Source organism: Patiria miniata, unplaced genomic scaffold (assembly GCF_015706575.1).
Source record: "Patiria miniata isolate m_02_andy unplaced genomic scaffold, ASM1570657v1 HiC_scaffold_20, whole genome shotgun sequence".
Classification (NCBI taxonomy): domain Eukaryota; kingdom Metazoa; phylum Echinodermata; class Asteroidea; order Valvatida; family Asterinidae; genus Patiria; species Patiria miniata.
Window position 1 is genome coordinate 37,727,231 of NW_024037059.1, and position 21,821 is coordinate 37,749,051.

General features: G+C 40.9%; 2 protein-coding genes across 3 annotated transcripts; one reads left to right on the forward strand and one right to left on the reverse strand.

The window, feature by feature from the left end:
- Positions 1-1,346: 1,346 nt before the first annotated feature.
- Positions 1,347-7,483, reverse strand: LOC119728990 (XK-related protein 4-like). Of its 2 annotated transcripts, none has more exons than XM_038201467.1 (5): positions 7,339-7,483; positions 5,966-6,228; positions 3,857-4,073; positions 3,404-3,588; positions 1,347-2,690 (listed from the first exon to the last, which is right to left on the reverse strand). In XM_038201467.1, exons 1-5 carry the CDS (start codon positions 7,350-7,352, stop codon positions 1,753-1,755), a joined length of 1,617 nt encoding a protein of 538 aa, XP_038057395.1. In that variant the 5' UTR covers positions 7,353-7,483; the 3' UTR covers positions 1,347-1,752. The 2 variants fall into 2 exon arrangements, with proteins under 2 accessions (XP_038057395.1, XP_038057396.1); XM_038201468.1 differs by having other exon boundaries at positions 5,966-6,212; positions 7,339-7,465.
- A 729-nt stretch (positions 7,484-8,212) lies between these two features.
- Positions 8,213-16,891, forward strand: LOC119728992 (L-threonine 3-dehydrogenase, mitochondrial-like). Its single transcript, XM_038201469.1, has 8 exons — positions 8,213-8,355; positions 10,567-10,760; positions 12,562-12,675; positions 12,788-12,903; positions 13,639-13,845; positions 14,512-14,602; positions 15,307-15,573; positions 16,089-16,891. The coding sequence occupies exons 2-8, from the start codon at positions 10,601-10,603 to the stop codon at positions 16,250-16,252; spliced, it is 1,119 nt and encodes a 372-aa protein (XP_038057397.1). The 5' UTR covers positions 8,213-8,355; positions 10,567-10,600; the 3' UTR covers positions 16,253-16,891.
- The last annotated feature ends 4,930 nt before the right edge of the window (positions 16,892-21,821 follow it).

Sequence of the window (21,821 nt, forward strand, 5' to 3'; positions counted from 1 at the left end):
CTCATGAATAAGGCCAACAAAAAAAAGTCTCCGGTTTCTGGTTTGCGCGCGCGTCGCCGTAGCCATGCGCGTCGGCAAAATGAAAACGTTTTTTTTTTCAATGAAAGATGATGTCTCAAAACCGCCAAACTCACTGGTTTGACTGGAATCCTGCTGCTGCACACTTTTAACGTGTTTTTAAATTGGGTTATGGTCGAGAATAAGCTTTATGTGGCCTCTCTGGACTCCCATATATTTGCACTAGGTTTAGTCGGGCACCATTTGCAGTCATCAGCCGACATTTGAAGCAAAAAAAATCAGGTAAAAAAAACCAAACAAGCCGCGTCGCCACACCACTTTTTGGGCAAGCTCCATACCAGAAACCGGAGACTTTTTTTTTTGGCCTAAGCCCCATAAAGATAATCTATGACTGTCCAAGGAAATGGTTAGGTTTGGGATTTTAAAATCACAAAAAAAAATCACTACACCCATGCAATAAAGTACTAACAGGACCAAAGTATACGGCCGTCCATTCCCGAATAAACTAGTATTAGATTATTCGAAGCTAAGTTTGACCAAATATTTGAATTTTCGGAAATCTCCGATCAACTTTACACATGAAAGCTGCAAGTAAGTTGTACGCAAAGCGCGTCGGATAAAATGTGCATGCAGCAAACGATGTTGTGGGCCGCTGGAGAAAGTATTTTATAAATCTGTCAAAGGCTTTAACCTGCTAAAAGGATGAGAACAATGAACCACCATCGACAAAAAAGTTGCTTTTGACAATGAAGCGTCGTAACTTTTACGATTGAAATAACATTACACTACAGATGTGAAAGTGCATGTTTTTTCTTTCTTTTGAATATTCGAACCGGTAAAAAACTATTCGAATATTACGTTGATGAACGAGTATTCGGTACATGTGGGACGGTCCTACCAAAGTATTAGCACATTACCAAAGTATTAACACAATATAAATGATTAAACTACTACATGTGCACACATTTCTAATTCACACACTTATACAGTCCGTCAATAAACTGTACACACATTGAACATGTGCCTGTACATGCAAATATTTACATACCACACACTAGTATGAGTCAGAGGCTAAAAATATGACAAGTATTTCATGCATCATTAGCTATTCTACTACACATGCATGCACTAATATTGGTCACTTATGTGGTAAAATTTTTAAAATAAAAAAAAAGGAAAGAAAAAAGGAATGTCTTTTGAAAGGAGTATGTGTAATGGAGGATTATTAAAATGGTCTTTCTCTCATACGAGGCGTACTATGGAACATTCTTCTTTTGTTATTACCCCCCCCCCAAAAAAAATTATATATATAAAAAAAAAATTCAAAAAAAAAAATCAGGAATCTTTGATGAAATTTAATTCACACACAATGCCATTGGAGAGCAATTTTTGTCATACCAAGGGGCTTGAGGTGAAAATCTACAGCCGGTTGAATTACGTATAGGCGGTGCATACATCTGTGAGCTTCCTACATTGCCTTGTCTAGTGCCCAGACCTATTTACTTTCAAACTCAATGGTTCTTGAGTCTGGAGTGTTGAAAAGTCGCTCATAGCAACCCATGAAAACTGGCGTGCAAATGAGTAGAAAAATGCATGTAGGACACAGTGACAACTAGCTCTAATATACATGTACAAAGAAAATACACATGCAGCATTTTGGACTTGAATGCTTTTCATATTTGCGCCCCTTTCTTAATTCTAGCTGTATGACTGGTTACCTGGTATGGTTGAACTCTACAAACAGGTCTCTCTTCGCTCCTTCACGTTATGGTTGAATCTGTTCTGCTCGTCTCCGTTGCAACCGCAATTCCGGTCATCCTCACTGTCCCCAACGACCACCATGGCGTGATCGACGGAGGCAGGTTCCCTCGTAGCCGCATTCTGATTGGCCAACGGCTCGTCACACGGGCAGGGTGCGCCCTGGTCCCGCCAGTAGCAGTATCGGCGTCCTTTTTGGGTGAACAGGTTACCGTGGCAGCCTCGGGTGCTGGAAGGAATCACAACTTCGTCCCACGATAAGGGGCCGTCGACTACGTCCACTCCGTTGTTGTCGTATGCACGGGCGTGTCCGTCCTGGATTGCCACCGCGGGTTTGGGCTTAGCGGGGGATCCCCCTCCCCAGAGACGGATATTACCGTTCGGATGAAGACACCGGTAGTAGAACAGCATTATGAACAGTCCCAAAAAGAATCCGCCCCAGACGAAACTTAAAGCCGGTTTTCCGTAGACTTCGTCCCGACCGCCGTGGTGATACCACAGCGCAAACATGATAGTGTTCTCAATCAGGACGATCGCGTAAAAGAACAGCGCCCGGTAGCGCGTGCGGCCTTCCTTCATGTTGAAGAAGCAGAAGATGTGGATGACCCCGATAACGGCGTCGAAGAGCACCTCTTCCAGCCGCGTCGTGCAGAAGTCGGTATCCTGGTAGACCAGCCACAGGGTCATGAAGACGTAGTGGATGCTGACTAAGGCAATGAAGATCCACTTGCTGAAGGCCGCGAAGAGCGCCAGCGCGATGACGCGGGCCGTGATGGTGAAGGTCCGCCAGGCCATGCGGACGGTCAGCCCGACGTAGCCCAGGTTGTTCTTGTTGCTGCAGGACTCGCGGAGCGCTTTGTGGTAGGCCTCGATGCCCCAGGCCAGAGAGGCCAAAGACACTATCGCTGAAGTTACTGTGAAAACAAAAGCCCAACATTCATTCGCTAATCAGTGAAGGACTAAAGGTTTGCTGTGGCTATTTTTAACAACTTGACCTCTGAACCCCAAAAGAGCAATGACAGGCTCTACGACAAGCAAGATTTTGAATTAGTCGTTTTCAATCTGCATACTGCGACTTTGGCATCTAAACAACAGCATTTGTTAGGCCATTACATGCTGTGGAAGTTTACGCACTGCTTAACTTTTATGACACAATCCTAATTTGTTACTTTACTAGTGGTTGACCTGTGACTTGACTTGGGACGGACTTGTGATTCGACTTGTTATGGACTTGTAATTTGACGTGTGATTTGACTTGCAGTGGACTTGTGATGGACTTGTGATTGACTTTTGACTTGACATGTGATTTGACTTGTGATTTGACTTGTGACTTGACTTGTGACTTGACATGTGATTGACATGTGACTTGACATGTGATTGACTTGTGACTTGACATGTGATTTGACAAGTGACTCGACATGTGATTTGACATGTGATTGACTTGTGATTTGACATGTGATTGACTTGTGACTTGACTTGTGATTTGACATGTGATTGACTTAAGACTTGACATGTGATTTGACTTGTAATGGACTTGCGATGGGAATTCTGATGGGCTGATGATTGGCCTTCGGAAGGAGTTATGTTTTGACTTGTGATGGCCTTGACTTCAAATTCTTCCCTTTACCTGTAAGCCAGTAGATATCTTTCTGTTGCGTCATGATGTATATCTGCAGCACCAGCTGCGGTGCGGATTCCATAAACGATTCCAGCAGGCGTAGCATCGTGATATCGCGATACTCGTACACGCTCAGGTCATAGTAATCAGGCTTGTCTTGACTACGCCAACCATACTTGACAGTACGCCAGTATCTACATTGCAAATGAAATGGATGTAGGTGTAAAGTGGCTTGCCTAAGGACACAACATATGGCCAGCAGCTGGGTTCAAATGTCTCATCCTCCAATCCTGGAGGATGAGACAATCTATAGGCCACACCCCCTAGGCATAATAAGCATTAAATTTAATGTCAACAAAAACAAATTATCACACCTCATACATATTCATAAGCTTAATGCACTTTTTTGATTGGTCAATTTCCAAATGCTCTTCTTTCATTGGCTGATGACGATCCATTTACCTCTTCAACACCCCCAGCTGCAGCACATGGAAGAGCAGCCACAGAATCCAGTCGGTCACCTTCTTTAGAAACGGCACGTGGTTCGTCTTCGAGCTCTGCTTGGAGTCGACAATGAACCATCGGAAGCTGAGGTACTGAATGGTCAGCGATGGAATGACGATGAAGGCGATGGTCAGACCGCTCCAGGCGTACTCTTCGAGCACGACATACTGGACAGCTGACGACAAGAGAAGAAAACATCATATAAGTGGAAAACGTTTCCGCAGTGATAAGCAAAACTGTCATATACATCTGTACATGTTATTCTACATTTGTGCTGCTTTCATTTTCCGTATCATTTTTACGGCACACATTGAAACACAGGGTGAAACGACGGTCAGACATGAGACTGATTTTGCAATTAATTTTGTACTGGAATGTACTCTTAATGCATGTAGAGGCTCAAAAATTGGAAGTGCCGTCCACTTGTGTCTAGTTTCATCCCTGGCAATGAAATCAATAAGGCCGAGTAAAAAAACCCAAAGTTTCTCGTCCGGGTTTTTGAAAAATAGGAGGAAGAGGGGCTTTTTATTTTTAATTTTTTTCAAGATGGACACCATTTTAAAATTTCCTGCAACCGTTGGTGTTTCCACTGTTCAAAGACACTTTTAAAATGAAAAACAAGTTGGACAAGAGAACTGAACATATTTACAGTGTCCTTTAGAGTTGTATTGGTCTACCAAGAACAGTTTTAGATGCATTTGCTTTAACCGCCAAAAGTCGCGAGCGAATTCTTTAAACACATGCTCCAGCGTGAGCTAGTCTCATACCGGTTGCATTCTGGCTTTGAAGTCAGCATTTACCGCATACAGTACGGCAGACAGGTCTATTCCGGTTGAATTTTCAAACGACTGTAGTCTAAAACTATCAATAGACATACATGTACGTAGTCTGGTTCCCTAGACCTGACAATTATTCCTGACGATCACGTCTCAGCCTCGACTCCATGGGCGCGTAGATTCATCAGGAATAGTCAGAATCTTTTGGTCTGGGAACCAAGTGGTTGAGTTGTTGTGAACTCGCCATGCTCGCACTGTCGCAGGGGTAGCGATCACACGTCGATATTATGTGGTGTACAAAGTGACCGACAGAGTCTATACTGAAAACCTCGACTCACATATTTCGCAAATATTTATTTTCCGATGAATTTGTGGACTTTTTCAGTGTTTTAACTGCATTTTTCAAAAATAAAAAATAATAAAAGAATCCAGGCGGCCTCCAAAAAGGAAGTGGGCGGGGACGAGAAACTTGTTTTTTTTTTTACTTTGCCTAAAATCATACATAGTGACTCAGCAACATTACCGGGAGCAGGTCTAGGGGAAAGTTACATGTAATGTGTGGATTTTCAATTGAAAAGTTGTGCTTTTGGGGCCTCAAAATTGGACAGTGACTTTCAATACCTACAGTGTGTTTTTTTTGTCGTTTAAAATTATTCAGAAATGACTATTAGCTGCATTCACCCTAACCTTCCCAAACCCTCCAAAATCCTCTTTGCAAAATGCAGGATTTTGCAGGATTGAGGCTATATGGCAAAACTGCGTGGCTGATTTTTGGAGGATGCACTGTGTCAAGGTCTTAAGCCGGACCTTGTGTTGTTTATGTTCAGCCCTGCATAACTTTAGGCCTAGATAATACTTGAAATCCTCCGCACTGCTTCAGGATGTCACTGGCTCTGCCTCAACGTTTTGACAGCGATTGCTGGAGTATTTTGCAGGATTAAGGCAGTGGTCACCCCTCCAAGGACCACATGCAAGAAATAACAGATGATTTTGGGAGTATTTAGGCTATATGCAATTTTCACATGGAGGCAGTTGGAGGATTTTGCTGGATTTAGGTTGTACCCTAGCAAAAATGCCTAGGGAGTTAGGGTTAGAGATTGTCAGTTAGAAACTGATAGGTCGGCGTGAACATCCAGAAACTTTAAACAAAAATGTACCCAGTTCTTAGACTCATTTTATTGCATCTCAACAGTTCTTGAATCCACAGTGCACATAACAACTGTTGAAAACTTTCACGCAAGTGAGCAGATGTTTTCATAGGCACCTATAATTACAGTTATAGTTTTCTTACCAACTGAAACGTCAGTGCCCATATCCGCTACGTACGTCACCATGCCTGCCATCATAAACAAGCAGTCGAATATGACGCGGGTGCGACTCAACACAACCGGAACCATCTTGGGCTGCGTTTGCTGTGCGTCCTCTGGGGGCGAGGTTGAGGGACTGACATCAGCCCTCTGGGATGGAGGATTCACCTTCTGGTCCGTAGAGCCAGTCATTGCAACTGGCTTGGCATCCTTGTCATTCATAGCCGTCATCTGTCTAGATGGTTTGCTGTTTATTTTGATGAAATATAGTAAGCATAGTTAGGCCATCAGCCTGGGGGTTTGGTCAGTATCAAATCAGGGCATAAATGATTATAGTGCGCATGCGCAAGGTATACCGCCCCTAGAGTGGTAACAAGCATTTTGATGGACATTTTGAGAGAAAAAAGGTGACAACACCCAAAAAGCTGCCACCGCTGCAATGCTATCACATAGTTTCAAACTCTGGAGGTGTATACCTTGCCCAAAATCCCTATGACGACTATTCCCCTCATTTGATACCAATGGCAAAAATTTTGGACCGAAGCTGATGGCCTTAGTGGCTCTTATTACGGCAGCCGTAACACAATTTTCGACGGCAATCTTTGCGGCATTGTTGTAAGAGTTAAGTAGCTTGATTAGTTAAACCATGGAGGACGAATTAGAACGTTTAAATACCGTGCCAAAGGTCCTGGGATGCCCATGGAATCCGATGCATCAGAGATTTATTTTTACATTTCATTGTTTTTTAATAGTTTGTTTTCTTTAAATTCAATATTTATTTATCTATTTCTAATTTATCTTAAAACTCACTGATCTCCCATGGATCCCAGCTCATACCAATAATCCCAATATACAATTAAAATATTTAGAGTACAATGTAAGAATGTTAAACAAATTCATTTAAATAAACTGAAATGAAATAAAATAGGAATTACACAGATGATAACATCTCTACAACTAGTACAAGTGCAAGATGACATCCCCCCCCCCCCCCGCTTTTCTTTCCTTTTTTTCTTTTTTTCTCAATAATTTCACAATCACCAAAAATTTCCATTTTAAATTATGTCAACAATAGATCATGTAGCATGTAATTTTGATGTATGGTCAGACTCAGACATGAGTGACTGAGTTCTTCAGATCTCAATCTGTTCTAATTTCTTAGAATCGAGGGAAGGACCGGAAACAGCCACACCCCCGGCCAACAATGTCATGAATGTGTACAACAAACAAGGCTACAAAATGACACAGCAGTCAGCAATTAGGTCTAGCAAAAAAAAACCCGATGAATAATTTAATTTACACTGTCACTATGTTCCTATTAATTATTAACACGAGGAAACGAAGTTATGGTACTCACATTAAGTGGGACATCAAAGACAGGAAAGAGGTGGAGGAAAACGACTAAAGTTAGTATTTTTCATGGTAAACTAATTTAATTCGAAACTTAAACTTCCAAGTCTTCGAATCGAAGTACATGACATGCATGAAAGAAAGATGAACGCACGATACTGCAAAAAGAGTATAGCGCCCTCAATTGATCACATCAGCCAACTTGCGTTATCGCGCATGCCCAATGATATAAAGTTATCTTACGGCTGTTGCATGTCGCATTTACTGACTTGTAGAAATTCACAGTCCCGAAAAAATTTAAATAATTTGCTCCATAAAAACCAAACTTATTTGGTTGCCGAATCAACACCCTTTTTTAATTTTTTTTTTTTTAGCTTATCTACTACAAAATATAACTACAACCGCACTTCTTCAGGGCTCATGCCATATTAAAAAAAAAAGTACCCCATCCATTCGAAAAGTCTTGAGCCTTTTACTTTTAGGCTTTTTTTTTTAAAGGAAAATCGGATGTGATCATATTTTTGAACAATAACGGAACTCATTAATCTCCACGCTCTGCCCTGCCGCACCTTTTCGAATAAACAATAGGGGCGGGGGGAAGAAATAGGTGGGTGGAGCAAGCGGGGGTGTGAAGTGGGCTTGGCTGGAACGCCAAAGGCATCCTCCCTGATCATTGGTTGGTGCTGGCAGCGCGATCATGCGATCTCGCAGCTGATTGGCTTATCACGAGTCAGCGCAGACTCCTTTTTCACGTGGAAATAAATTGAATTAGCTGTAACAATCAATTAAGAATACTTCATTATGAAGTTATAAATCGGCTGGAACTGAAAAAAAAAACCCAGCGAATTAAACCCCAAAACGCACAGCCCGCTTATTTTGTTTACACGTGCTTACTGCGCAGGCGCAGAAGCACAGTCACGTTGTTATTCATTCATGTGTGACCGACCGGCCACGCAAGAAGACAGTGCGGCAAGGCGATTGAGCGCAGATAAGTCAACAAACTGATAGATTTTGCCTTTATTAGGTGAGTATATATTTGTTTAATGATAACACATTGTAACTGTTTGATCACTTGATGTGATTTCTACGCTGGATGTGCGACATACTGCAATGCAAGGCGGATATGCACAGGCCACAGGCTAAGCACGTCGCATGTACAAATGGCATTGGAAAATTTGGAAGATGGAGCATGGAGGAAGGAAAATGTGGGGGGGGGGGGGGGGGGGGGGGGGGGGCTGGACACCAAATTATACTAGGGGGCGCTCTTCAGGATAAAGATATACACATTTTTTAAAGCTTTTGTACTTTGTTTCTCCACTTTTCATTTAGTTGTTGGGACGTTCGGAAAATACCTCAAGCTGGTCTTAGAAGTCTGTAAAACGATGGTGTATTTTTTTAAATTGTGCATCTGGAAGCCAGACTGAGGGAGCGAAAAACGTGTATAATCTGGATCCTGTAAACACATTAATTACTAATTAGCGTAATTTGTAAGGGAGCAGACTAATGACCAGCTGGCAGTGCCAGCTCATGCATGATGTCATGGATGTCGCTGTATGATCTAACGTTACTACCGTTTTCTCTGATTTTTGTCTTGACCATCCAAATTTCCCGAAGAACCTTCGCATTGGTCGAGATTATAAGTGGGTGTAGAATTCTCAAGCCTTATGGCCTTACTGAGGTCACCTCAAGCTCCACCCTGAAGGATATTTTTTTAGAGTTTTAAGGGGATTGAAGCGTCATCTGCAACATCAGCTGACATTTGAAGGAAAGAAAAGTAGGGGGGGGGGAACCCTGCGTTGCCGCACCACTTTTGGGCAAGCTCCGTACCGGAAACCGGAGACCTTAAATGGTCGAAAAATGAGGTGTAGGGAGCTCATAACTGTACCGGTTGCCTTTGGCTGAACAGATTTGTCCCTTATCTTATCTGGATCTACACAAGAGTATTGACAAGAGAAGCTTTGCACAGTGATATGGTTATTTGCTCAACAATTTACTGATGGTGTTCTTGTCAACAGTGCTCTGATAATACAGACAGATGTTGCCATTTTAATTGCGTGGCAAAAAATCCTTTGTGATCAGTAACAACGGGTGTTTTTCAAATATACTGCAGTTGAAGTTAATGGCATCATGATTTTAAATAAAATATGATTTATTTTAAAAAAGGAAAAAAATATGTGTCAAGTAAGCCATCAGCCATGATCGACGGATCATCCGTGGAATGAGAAGGGTTATTTCATTGATCTGGGAGGGGGAATAAAGGGTGAGTGGGCTGGTCTTGGAATTCTGTAAAACGATTGGCATATTTTTTATTGGGGGGGGGGAACCTCATTGTCTTAGAATTTAAAAACAGTTACAGTCATTTTTTCTGATATTTTCCAATTAAAGGGAATATACAACATTTGCAAACATGGAAAAACAAAACTACCAAATTTTTACAAAATACTTTACTAGGATGTTGGTAAATGACAGTCTAACGCATCCTGTAAAATTGTGGCACCTGGTGTGAAGTCATTTTCAAGAAAAGTGGTATTTTTGTACAAATTTCCAATGGTGGTCGGCCGACCACCGTTGGAAAAACCTGACTATTTTTCAACTACGGCTCCAAATTTACCAATTGTTTAGTCCAAATGTTGTTTGCTATTGGTTACATGTTCATGAACGGGTGCAGGCCAGCTAGACTGGTTCCCTTACCTTACAATTTTCCGGCATCTATAAATTGATCCATTTCATCTTTAGTGGAGTCAGGGAACCAGACTATTTTGAACATTTTTGTTTTTCTTGGTTTTTCCAGCATTTTCGAACACAAAACTTCAAACATGTCAGTGTAACAATATTTGATCTATTATACTAACCCCTCAAATAGTTCATTTCTGAAAATTACAGCAAAAGCCAATGATGTACATTCCCTAAGTAAAGGTTTTCAACAGTTAACAATTTCAAAAATTCTCGCCCCCCGAAACCGTCCATAAACCCAGCACATATTTGAGATGAAAAATGTATGGTCCTTTGCCGTGACGGAACCACGTAGATAGATTTGAGGGCAAACGATAGGACTGGACGGGCTATACGATCCCCAGTTTCTATTGCCAGCCAGCATATTTATCAACCTGCATCCGCCACAGCTAATTTATCGCCCACCACTTACACACAAAGTGACGTGGATTTATTATGAAGTCAAGTAGAACGTTGGTTTTGAAAGCTGCTTGTTCATGTATACTTGTGGTTTTCCTTTCAGTTTGCAGTCACCACAGCAGTACAGTGCAGGCATCATGGCTGGCATACTTCATCGGACAATCGGCGGTGCCTTGGTCCGACTCGCAAGTCAAGGAAGCAAGCACAGCCTGATCCGGTGTCTCTCCACAACGCCACCCCAGCGGCAAGATTTTGGCAGTCTACCAAGCCTGGATAATCCCAGGGTCCTCATAACGGGTATGTGGCCGTAACACGAAACAGGACACAGTGGTTGTTGAACCTTAACCCCGACTCACAGTTTAAGGAAGCGATCGAGTACCATATGGCCTGATCCGATCATGTCTGTCCTCAATGTTGCCACGTTGGCAATGTTGTCACATTGTTTGGCAGCATGCCTAGTCTTGATCACTTAGCCCAGGGGTTCTCATGTGGCTGAAAGTGAAACATGAAAGAATGTCAGTTGAACATTAAGTTCACCCTACATGCAACTCTCATATCATTGTTCAGCTAGCGACTTCCTGAATCAATACAAAGCAAATTCTGCGCATTAAAAAAAAAACAATGGTACATATTTTGTACTTATTAGTAACAGCGTCTGGGATGCATGGTACATAGCCCTAATTCCCTGAGCGTATTATTATATTTTACGTATTTTATTTCTTTCTGGTAATGAAACCAAGGATAAAGGATTCCTCAAATGTTTCTCCGGCACTGTAGCTCGCAAGCCTGAAGAAACCTGTAGAGAGGAGACAGTGAGAAAAAATTACAGTTTTAGACATGTTAGAGGTGGGAGGAAAACCCCTGCAGAATATTCAGGGGGAAACCGACAGACTCTGGTAGGGACTGAAAACCCAATCCACATGTGGACCCAGGCAGGAATCGAACCCGGGTCACAGCGGTGGAAGGCGAGGAAATTAGTAACCACTGCGCCAACCTGACTCCCTACCAAAATCCTCCAGTATGGAGGAAACCAGTGATGCATTCGTTGTACTTTTTAATATCACTCGAGGGACAACAAAATAATTGTGATTTCGTTCAATCAATGCTGCAAAATTCTTCAAAACCTTGTTGGGTTTTGAATTTGCTGGGAGGTTTAATACGTAATACTCCAAACCAAGGCATTGGTTTTTTCTTTAGGATTCCTTAATCGTGTGTAACGATTATATTGTGCAAGTAAATGGCGTGTGTAATATTATACTGTGCGTATCGTGATCGGCAATTTTTTTCTGCGTATGAGTCACCGTACTGCTGCTCGGTTACTTCTACCACGAGGGCTGGGCAAGATTTCCTGTGTCAAAAGTCCAAGGGCGGACACGGCAAAAGCCTGTTGTTTCGTAGATAGCTTGACCATTAATACTGGTACAGTTTGTGTAGCAGCCATTTTAAAGGTATACATGTAGTCCATCATTTGTAATTTGTGCGTTTTGTTCGTTTGAAGCAACAAAAGTGTTCAAAATCTAAAGAAGGGTACTGAACAACTAACCTGATGAAGTTTCAGCTCAGCTTCAGCTGTATATTTCGAGAAAAACAACATTCTAGGATCTCGATTTCACATCAAAAGTTGCTGCAAATCATGTTTTGAATTGGGCCTGAACTCAGCGTCCGAGACACATTCTCACTGAGCCGATGTCACGCACCGATCCGACGAATTATAGCAACCGCGCGCGTGTGTGCGTCGTGTCAATGCTTGCGCGCGCTTTGCTGAATAAAAAAAACGAAGTACTAATGGAAATTTCCAACGGTGCGTCTTAAGATGCACCTGCACCTGCTGCTTGACGTGAGAGCAAGTCCCAGACCTTGTGGTCTTGAGCAGCAACTGCAGCATCTTCAGCTGGCCATCCGATGATGAGATGAGCGAGGTCTTGTGTATCATGGGCCTCCCATGTTGTCTTTGGTCTTCCAGTCCTTCGCTTTGAATTTATCCCAAAATGACAATCTTCAAATCTAAATGTGCCTGTTCGCAATTGGAATAACAAACTTGATTTCTTATTGCGAGTTATATTATTATTAATACGAAATTTGGGTTCTGTTTTGGTAGGAGCTTTGGGGCAGCTGGGACAGGGTCTGGCCAAAGTATTGCGGAACAAGTACGGTCGGGATAACGTCATCATGTCAGATATTATCAAACCTCCAAAGCACATTCTTCAGAGCGGTGAGTTTGTCTAACCATTCTTGGATGTGTGCGTATTTACATTACAATTGTGCATGATGCGTGGTCTGTTTCTCCCGACATTTTTTTTGACAGCTGCCTTGTTCTATTTCAGGTCCCTATTATTTTGCGGATGTTCTGGACTTCAAGAATCTACAGCAGTTGATTGTCAACGAGCGCATTGATTGGTTGGTTCACTTCAGTGCGCTGCTCAGTGCTGTTGGGGAGCAGGTAAGTTGTTTTAAAATTTTCCTTTAAGTTGTAAAGTAGTCAGTTGTTTCAGATCTTCAATTAAAGTTTTCTGTTTGATTAACCGACAAACCACATCATGAAAATGAAGGCTTTCAATGAGATAGCACAACACAGTTCACCAGGAAAAAAGCTTGAGCCAAAACCTTCACAATTTCATGCACGAAACTCTTTCAACATAAAGTGGGACAAAACCAAAAACAGATACACACTTGGTGAAAATACTGTCAAGATCAATGTTTGGAAAACGTGAGTAAATGATTGGTTAACAATTGAGGGCGCTTTTTTACCAGGTTCGCGAGCACTGTAGACAGGACACACCATATAGCGCTTAGTACGCACAACTAAAACATTTTCTGATTGTGCACAAAGCCATACATGTCTTCGCGTGAGCGTCGGCGTTGCTGGCATTGCGTTTGAATGTCTCTTCCAGTGGTCTCCCCCATTGAAATGTTTACCATCACTTGCATTTCCTAATCGATGCAGCACTATTTCTCCAGCCATGCATCATAAAAGTAAACATTTCTAAATGTATTGCTCTGCCAAAGTGCAGAAATAATTTTTTTTTTACAAATCACAGCATATATCTTATTAATATTATCAGTTTAATAAAATTGAACTGTTGGATTCAATTTTAGGTGAAGAACAGTATTCCTTTGGTTTTAAATTTTTAAATTTTTTTATTAACCGTTAAATAAATTAGTTTCTTTCTTGTAGGATGTGCCTTTGGCCATCAAGGTCAACATACAAGGTCTGCACAACGTCATGGAGCTTGCCAAGATGTACCAACTACGCATCTTCTGCCCGAGCACCATCGGGGCTTTCGGGCCGGAATCGCCGCGCAATCCCACACCAGATGTGACCATTCAGCGACCACGGACGATTTACGGAGTGTCCAAAGTTCACGCCGAGCTGCTGGGAGAGGTAATAGTCACAAGTGACGGTCAGTCTGTCTGTCTGTCTGTCTGTCTGTCAGTTAGTGAATTAATGAGACGAAATATACCGAATATTCGATCATCAATTGGATATGCAAATAGCTTTTTGCCGATTTGAATATTTGACCAGAGAAAACTATGGAGTCTGTGGAGTCATGTTTATCGTGTGAAGTTGCATTTTTGTTGTTAGATGATACTTTATTTGTCGACGGTAACTTTCTTGTCGACTAGTACATGTTTTTATTGGTCCCATTCTTTTAGCTGGGTAAAGTCCCTGGACAGTTATACAGTACTTACACTGTACTGCAATTGCAAAACACTCCAGAGTTCCATAATATCTATCACCGCATGCAATTTTTGACCGGCGTGCTTTGTTTGCAACTTTTGACCAGCGAGGAAGACAGCTTCAGCTGGCGTGTGTAAAACTTGATCGGCAAGTTTTGAATATTCGAATACACGGTCAAGTGCAGTTTCGAATAATCGAATCCTAAATTATTCGAAATTGGACAGCCCTACTCTGGGACCAGCAAATATTGTTGTAATTGATTGACTGGCTTCCACTTGACACTTGCCATTTCAAAATCTTCATTTTTATCTATCCTTGGTTTATGGGCACTGCATATATAACTTGACTGTTTTTTCCCTCCCATGACAGTATTATCACCACCGATTTGGAGTTGACTTCCGTTCCTTAAGGCTTCCCGGTGTCATATCCGGAGACACGACGCCTGGGGGTGGAACAACAGGTAAGTTTCTGTTGCGTGGTTGATATTAACTTTAAAATGCCTCATGAATATTTTTGAGCCTACATACACACATCTCCCACATGTTAATATTCAAGCTTACAAGGGAAGTTTTAAAATAGCTCACTCCCCGACAGTAGTGCTTTTAGAATCACATAAAAAGACTATTTTAACCCTCTTACTATTTAAACAGTCACAGACAGTCGAAATTCACTTCCACTACCCCTGCTATACTTTTAACAAAGGCTAGTCACCAGCAGTCAGATCATATGTCAAGCAAGCACTGTGATTAGTCAAACTGGGTCAACAGACAAAGCAGGCAGGTTGTGATCACAGCTGTTTTATCAATCACCCGGAGTCAAAGCATAGCTGTATCAAGTTACTTAAACAGTCACAGCCAGTCAATCCTGCTGGATGTGGGCTGGGAATTCTTAACTGTTGAAAACAGTCACTTGTTTGAGTTTGACTGAAAGGACTACTTGGCACAGAATGTATGTTTGCATAGGAGGGTTAGTTTCTAGACTGCTATTCATACTCCTGTTTGGATAGAGAGTGTAAAGTGGCTTGCCCGAGGACACCGCATAATTTATGGTCAGCAGAAGGATTCAAACTCCGGCCTGATCATGATTTACAAACCCTAACCCCTAGGCCACACTCCCCAACAAATGGAATCGTAAGAACGTCTTGTGTGGCTTTCATTGATCCAGACTACGCTGTGCAGATCTTCGATGAAGCCCTGACGTCGGGTTCCTTCAAGTGCTACCTGAAGCCCGACACCATGCTGCCCATGATCTACATCGACGACTGCCTGCGCGGTGTGGTGGAGATGCTGGAGGTTCCGCAGGAGAAGTTGGCCCTGCGGACGTACAACATTGCCGCCGTCAGCTTCACCCCGGAGGAGCTTGCCACCGAGCTCAGGAAGGTCGTCCCTCAACTCGACGTCATTTACGAGCCCGATTCACGACAGGATATCGGTAAGTCCGCATGCGATGATTTTTGTCCAAAACAGACTCTTCTGGACAGCTGCGTGAAAATTATTTTTTGGAATATTGTAACAAAAATATAAGTCTCTCCCACTTCAATGACAGTTTCAATTATGGCAACAGATTTCCCTGGCAAAATTATGCTCGTTTGAAATCAGTTTGTCAGGAAGGTGAAAACAGAGAAATTGTAGTTAAAGTTATTTTCGTCTTGCATTTTTTAACTTGATTCGCCCCTGCAAATTACATTTAACAATCACAGTAAGGGGTAATACTCTGGGCTATTTTAAATATATTTAGGATCACAAAGGTACAAAAATCCTGAAAATAAACAAAAAACGGTGATTGAAGGTACAGAAAGTACCTCTGCTCAAGGATTATCAAATTAAAAAAAGCAAAGGGAAATTGACTAGGCTGTTAGGCTGAAAATGTGTCAATCTTCATTTCTTACACTCATGTTTGCTCAGTCAGTTGTTATTCTTGCTGTCACACTCTGCCCATTTCTACAGCCGATTCCTGGCCGCAGCGATTCGACGACTCTGGAGCGAGGACAGACTGGGGTTGGACCCACCACTATGACCTGGACGCCCTGATCAGTGTCATGCTGGAGGTCGTAGGTCAACGGCTCGGCGTGTCGACACGGACTAAAGCGACGGCCAATAAAACAAGGTAGAACTCCAATCGCAGCTATTTATTTTATACAAGGTGGAACTATGCCAGGATTGTACATTGAATATTTGGATATGCACAAGGATATTATTAGCATGATAGTGTTAGAGCCTGCGACTGTTGCATGACGCTCTAACAAAATTGTAAGTAGGATTATATTTTGTAGTATTTTAATCTGGCTTGGTCTCGGACTTGAAAAAGAGTGGATTTTTAAAAAATATTTGCGCAAATGCATTTCAAGATTTCCGACAAATTGGATATTTGTGCAGCTAGCCAAAGCTAGTTTCCATGCAGTGGGATTTGAGACGCTTCAAATGGAGATTTTACGGTCTTTGAACTTTTGCAATATATTAAACAATGTCACGATCCTTTCGAGAATTATTTTTGGTCGCTACCAACCAGTGTTTAGCAGGGAGAAAGTTGAATTTTGTTCAGGGTCTCCGGCCCATTGCCATGAAAAGGGTAGGACTCGCAAAAAGCTTGCCAAACATGCATTGACACAAAGTGTACTTGTAGAGTGCTGGAGCATTGAATTGTGGTCTGGAGCATTGAATTTGTGGTCTGCGGGTAATTCTGCAGGGTGTGGGTTCGAGTCCAGCCTGGGGTCATGGTGCGTGTGCCCTTTGACAAGGCACTTTGTCACTCATTGCTTCTCCCCACCCAGGAGTAAATGGGTACCTGTGAGGGCAGAGATGGTTATTGTGATTGAATTAGCTTCCTTGCGCCTAACAGGCAGCATCGAGCTGTATACTCCCCAGGGAGCTGAGATGGTATTTGGAACGTTTCATGGGCCCAATGAGCAGGGGTAATAATGGTGTAGCGCCTTGAGCACCAATAATGGTGGATACATGCACTTTATAAAAACGCAATTTATTATTATTAATACTATCTGTGCAGTATGGAAAAAAAGCATTGCCCCAAAATGTATGAGAGATGAAGATGAAGTAATCGATTCCCATCACATTTTGGTCAGTATTATGTATTGTTTGTACTATCCGCCCATTCAAAGCAAGTGCCCTGTGTTGCAGAATTGATGAAATCTTAACATTTGATAGAAGCATTTTGGGAGGGTGTTGTTCAGGTCAACGGATTACAAGGTACTTTACATACCGGTATTAGGCCCCCCAAAAAAATAATCGGTCTCTGGTCAGACCGAAGTTCCGGAATTGATGCGGCGACGCAGCTTTTTTTTTTTTTTTTTTTTTTCAAGCTTGAATTGTACAGACAAGGTGGGTACTGTTTTGCTTTTTTGTGTCCTCATTATACATTAGTGTCCTCCATATTTTGCCTTGGTGCCCTTCATCATTTGCCTTGGTGCAATTTCCCCATTCCTTGGTGCTCCTTGATACAAAACTTTGAGGAGGTGCGGCAATAGAGGGCGCTGTTGTAGCTTCCGTGTTAATTTGAAGAAAAAAAAAAGGTTGACGCGCATGATTAAAATCGACGTGCGCGCTGACCAGAGACCGAGGTATTTTTTTTTTTGGCCTTAGCATGCATTTGTAGCATGAAACTTAATATTTTCACATACCCAGTTGTAACTTGTAAATAAATCCATCTGACAGTATTGCCTATTTTTATTAACATATATGTAACTTAAAAGTTAAGATATTCTTACGTTTCGGTCCTAGCTAAACTTTTGTTCCCAAAGGGTGTACAGTCGAGTCTCGTTAATACAAACTCCTTCGGACCTAGCCAAATTGTTTGTAATATCAGAATTTTGTGTTAAGAGGAACATCAGTCCCATTCATTGTGCACATAAATGCACAGTCGGGACTAAGGCTTTATGTTTGTTATAACCAGAATTTTGTATTAACAGAGTTTGTACTATCGAGAGTCGACTGTTTTCTGTTTTTCATATTCTGTGTAAAGTCTCAATCCACCAAAGCCCAACAAACTGTCACGCTTGATTGGCCTGTTTCTCATGTACCTACACTACGAACCAGAAAGATTAAAGACGTATTGGATCATTTGCTTTTATCCCAAAGTAACCGACCGAATTATCAAAAAGCTTACTTGGATTAGAGATTGTACTGAAACCAAACATCCTGTGAAATTATTCTGTCTGGCTTACTGTCATTTAGAAGAAATCAAGAAATGTAGGTGATTTCCAATATTAATCATTGACTGGGTTTTGGAAATAAAAGGTGCTATGCAGGGTGGATTAAAAAAACCGAAACCGAGATATTATTGCTAATTGGAACAAAAGTAGGGCACATGTGAATCAAAGGGAGATACTCTGTTAAGGTTGAATCTCCTCTTTAAAATGACACCCTGATCATGTCATTACATTCACGGTTGACTGAGCAGTGACCAATTTTATGAAAGCGTCTATTTAGTGACTTGCGCCACTTTTCAATTGTGTTTCTGTGAAAGGCTATTGTTGCCAATCAAGGCAGGTAGGGAAAAAAGACTTCATCATGAAAAGTGGCGCAATTCTCTAAATAGACCCTTTCATAAAATTGTTCACTGCTCAGTCAACCGTGAATGTAATGACACGATCAGGGTGTCATTTTAAAGAGGAGATTCAACCCTAACAGAGGATATCTTCCTTTGATTCACGTGTGCCCTACTTCTGTTTCAATTAGCAATAATATCTCGGTTTCGTTTTTTATTTTTATCCCCCATGTACATGCGGGGTGGTCCAAAAAGAAAAAAAGAAAAACGTAATGGCATACTTCCACTACCCTGAGACTCAAACCACATATACCAATGCATGGAAAATCTTTTTAAAAGATGAATGAAACCAAGATTGCCCGATTCGGTCCAGTAGTTTTTGTTCTAGAGCCTATTTTGTGAAATAAGGTGGGCGTCATTTTTGTCCCGATGAATTACTAAACTGCGCCCAGGAATTTGACTTACATTGTAAATGAAAGTGGGATTGTTATTTGATAATACCCACATGAAAGAACTATCCTTCACAAAAAAAGCTAGGCTCTGCAGCAAAAACTACTGAACCGAATCAGGAGATTTTGGTATTGTAATTCTTCTAAAAGGATTCTCCATCAATTGGTACATGCAGGTGGTTTGAGTCACTCTACAGTGTTTTTTTTTTTACCACCCTGTACGGACAAAAATTGTGTTTTGTGATGAAAAGGTTGCGCATGGTATTTCACTGTTTTCTGGGAAAGAGTGAAACATGTATCCACTGAGCTGAAACTTCAAAAGGTCAGGTTTTGAACATTCTTCTTTGGATTTTGAGTCGTGTTATTGTTGGAAAACGAAAAAAAAGTGTGAAAAGCTAATGATCCTATATGCCTTTAACATAATGTTGTAGTTGCCAAAAATGGCCCATTATGGCCCATTATTTTGGTGGATTATGGAAGGTTACGCTCAAAAATGAACAATTTCAGGTTTTGGTTTAAAGTTTCAGTTTTGCCATACAATTACGCACATATATTAAGAGTTTCAAAAGCAGCATTTGGAAATTACGGATCATGAGATAGCTTTATCTTTTGTACATTTTTATATTTGTTTTCACAAGTTCAAAATGCTATAGCAAAAGGTTGCCAATTTTTCTCTGCAGTTGAGTAGAAGTATCGTTTGATTTTCAAAGGTTCGCTTGTCCCCCCCCCCCCCTGCCCTGGAAACAGGGTGCTGGGAAGGGCTGATGAGCTTCACAGAATCTTGTGAAGGAAGTGGGGAAGGCATTCTGGGTAACTTATCAAGACCTATACACATCCAGCTGCAGCTGTTTGAGACTGCGGTTAGCTAATGCGCGCAAATGCTATCCGAAAACTTTCTCATAGAAAATGCAAACATGGCATACCGGATGTGATTTCTGTCTCATTGTGGACCATGTGGACAAATTTGAGCGTTGCATAATATGCAATGTGACCCTTTCGTGAATTCGAAACGGAGCCTGAGCGAGTGACAGGAATTGAACATTTACAAAACAGATAAGTTTTACAGACTTTCCTACATTATTACGCTTTTTCAACGAAAAATACGCATTTATGAATGGGAATAAAAGAGTAGTGACTCGGTAGTAACGGCCGTTTAAAACCTTGTAGGGTCGTGGCCGTGATGACTTGCAGGTCACAGGTCACGCAAAATCTATCCAATCAGAGCGTAAATTCATCAGCCCTTCCCAGCGTCCTTTTTGCAGGGCAGGGGGTACAAGCGAATTTCAAAGGTAACCAATCACAAGTATTTCAAAAATTACTTTTTATTTTACTACTCTGTGTCATGTATAGCAGCTTCACACTCAGTATTTATATGTTTTTATTTGTGAAATATTTAAAGGTTGAAAACTGTATGCGGTGGACGGGCAGCAACACACTTGTACATGTAAATGTGAATGCATATTTTGTGGGTATTTTTTATTTTTCTGACATTTAAAGAAAATGTAATGTAATGGCCATATTTTAGTTTTTCTTTAACCCAAACTGCTTGTTGGGAAAATATAAATGTGATGCGTGTTTATTTTTGGTAAAAAAATATACTTTGTCGTTAAAAACTGTTTACATTTTGTATTATGTGTTTCGTATTTTGTAATATGCCGTAAGCCTGAAACGAAAATGCTAACACTTTTTTGCGGATATATTAGGAATCATATTTTGGTTTAAATTCTCGTTGGATCATGTGTAATAACCTGGAAAAGTGCCCACCAATTTATTGACAGAACTGGTATCAAATACCCTGTGAAGTTATTCTGTTCTGAAATGTTTTGGATCAAAAGAAAACTATCATTGAAGATAGTTTTTGAAAAAGTGTGCCCGTGGACACTTTATGTGAAATTGCAATGGAATCCTGTTGTGTGCATATATGTTTTCCGGCTCTGTTTTCGCAAATTGTAAAGTAGCCACAGAGTTCAAACTACAATAGGTAGTTGAGCAATTTTGTTGCATCAGATGAAAACAATTGCACAATAAGTAAATGATCCTATGTATCTTTAAGTTGAGCATACTTGTCACACACTCAATAAAAAAAATTTGATTTCAACAGAGTCATTTTAAAACTTTTGAGATATCTTCACAATTTGTTTAAGGGTTGTTGCAATAATTGTTATTTTGCAATGAACAATGTACACGTAGTTCAACACTACGCATTTTTTTTAAACTAGAAACTCTAAAATCACACATTGCATATACAGGGTGGTGCAAAAAGAAGGAAACCCACTTTTGACAGGAATTTTAACCTACTTAACTTATTTCAACTGATGTTTTTTTTATAATAAAGTGAAGTATAGCTCTTCAACCATTCATGGTGAAAAAAAATTGTTGAAAAAATGGCAAGAATAACGTTATTATGATAATTTGAATACAAGTCATCAAAATCACTGTTGTTCATGTATAAAATCTAGTGGGTTTTTTGGTCTTCAAATCAAGCTTTAGGGCTAAAAAGCGGATGGAATAAAGACGATCATGGATTAATAGGTTTGGCACATGCAATTTTTTAACTACCATATCTCACAGAAAAAAATTTGCATTTCTTATAATTTTTTTCTTCACTTAAGTTTAAAGATCAATATTTTTTATACCATTATATTGAATTTTTGAAATATGCTCAACAAGTAGGTGAAAATTGCTGCCAAAAGTGGGTTTCCTTCTTTTTGCACCGCCCTGTAGACGATT

Excerpts from the sequence above, each read along its gene's own strand:
- LOC119728990 (XM_038201467.1), bottom strand. Across the intron at positions 3,589-3,856 it reads CAGCTGGGGGTGTTGAAGAG|ATACTGGCGTACTGTCAAGT; the intron begins GTAAATGGATCG and ends TTTGCAATGTAG. Across the intron at positions 2,691-3,403 it reads AGATATCTACTGGCTTACAG|TAACTTCAGCGATAGTGTCT; the intron begins GTAAAGGGAAGA and ends TTGTTTTCACAG.
- LOC119728992 (XM_038201469.1), top strand. The coding sequence starts at position 10,601 with ATGGCTGGCATACTTCATCGGACAATCGGCGGTGCCTTGGTCCGACTC. Across the intron at positions 14,603-15,306 it reads GCCTGGGGGTGGAACAACAG|ACTACGCTGTGCAGATCTTC; the intron begins GTAAGTTTCTGT and ends TCATTGATCCAG. Across the intron at positions 15,574-16,088 it reads CGATTCACGACAGGATATCG|CCGATTCCTGGCCGCAGCGA; the intron begins GTAAGTCCGCAT and ends CCATTTCTACAG.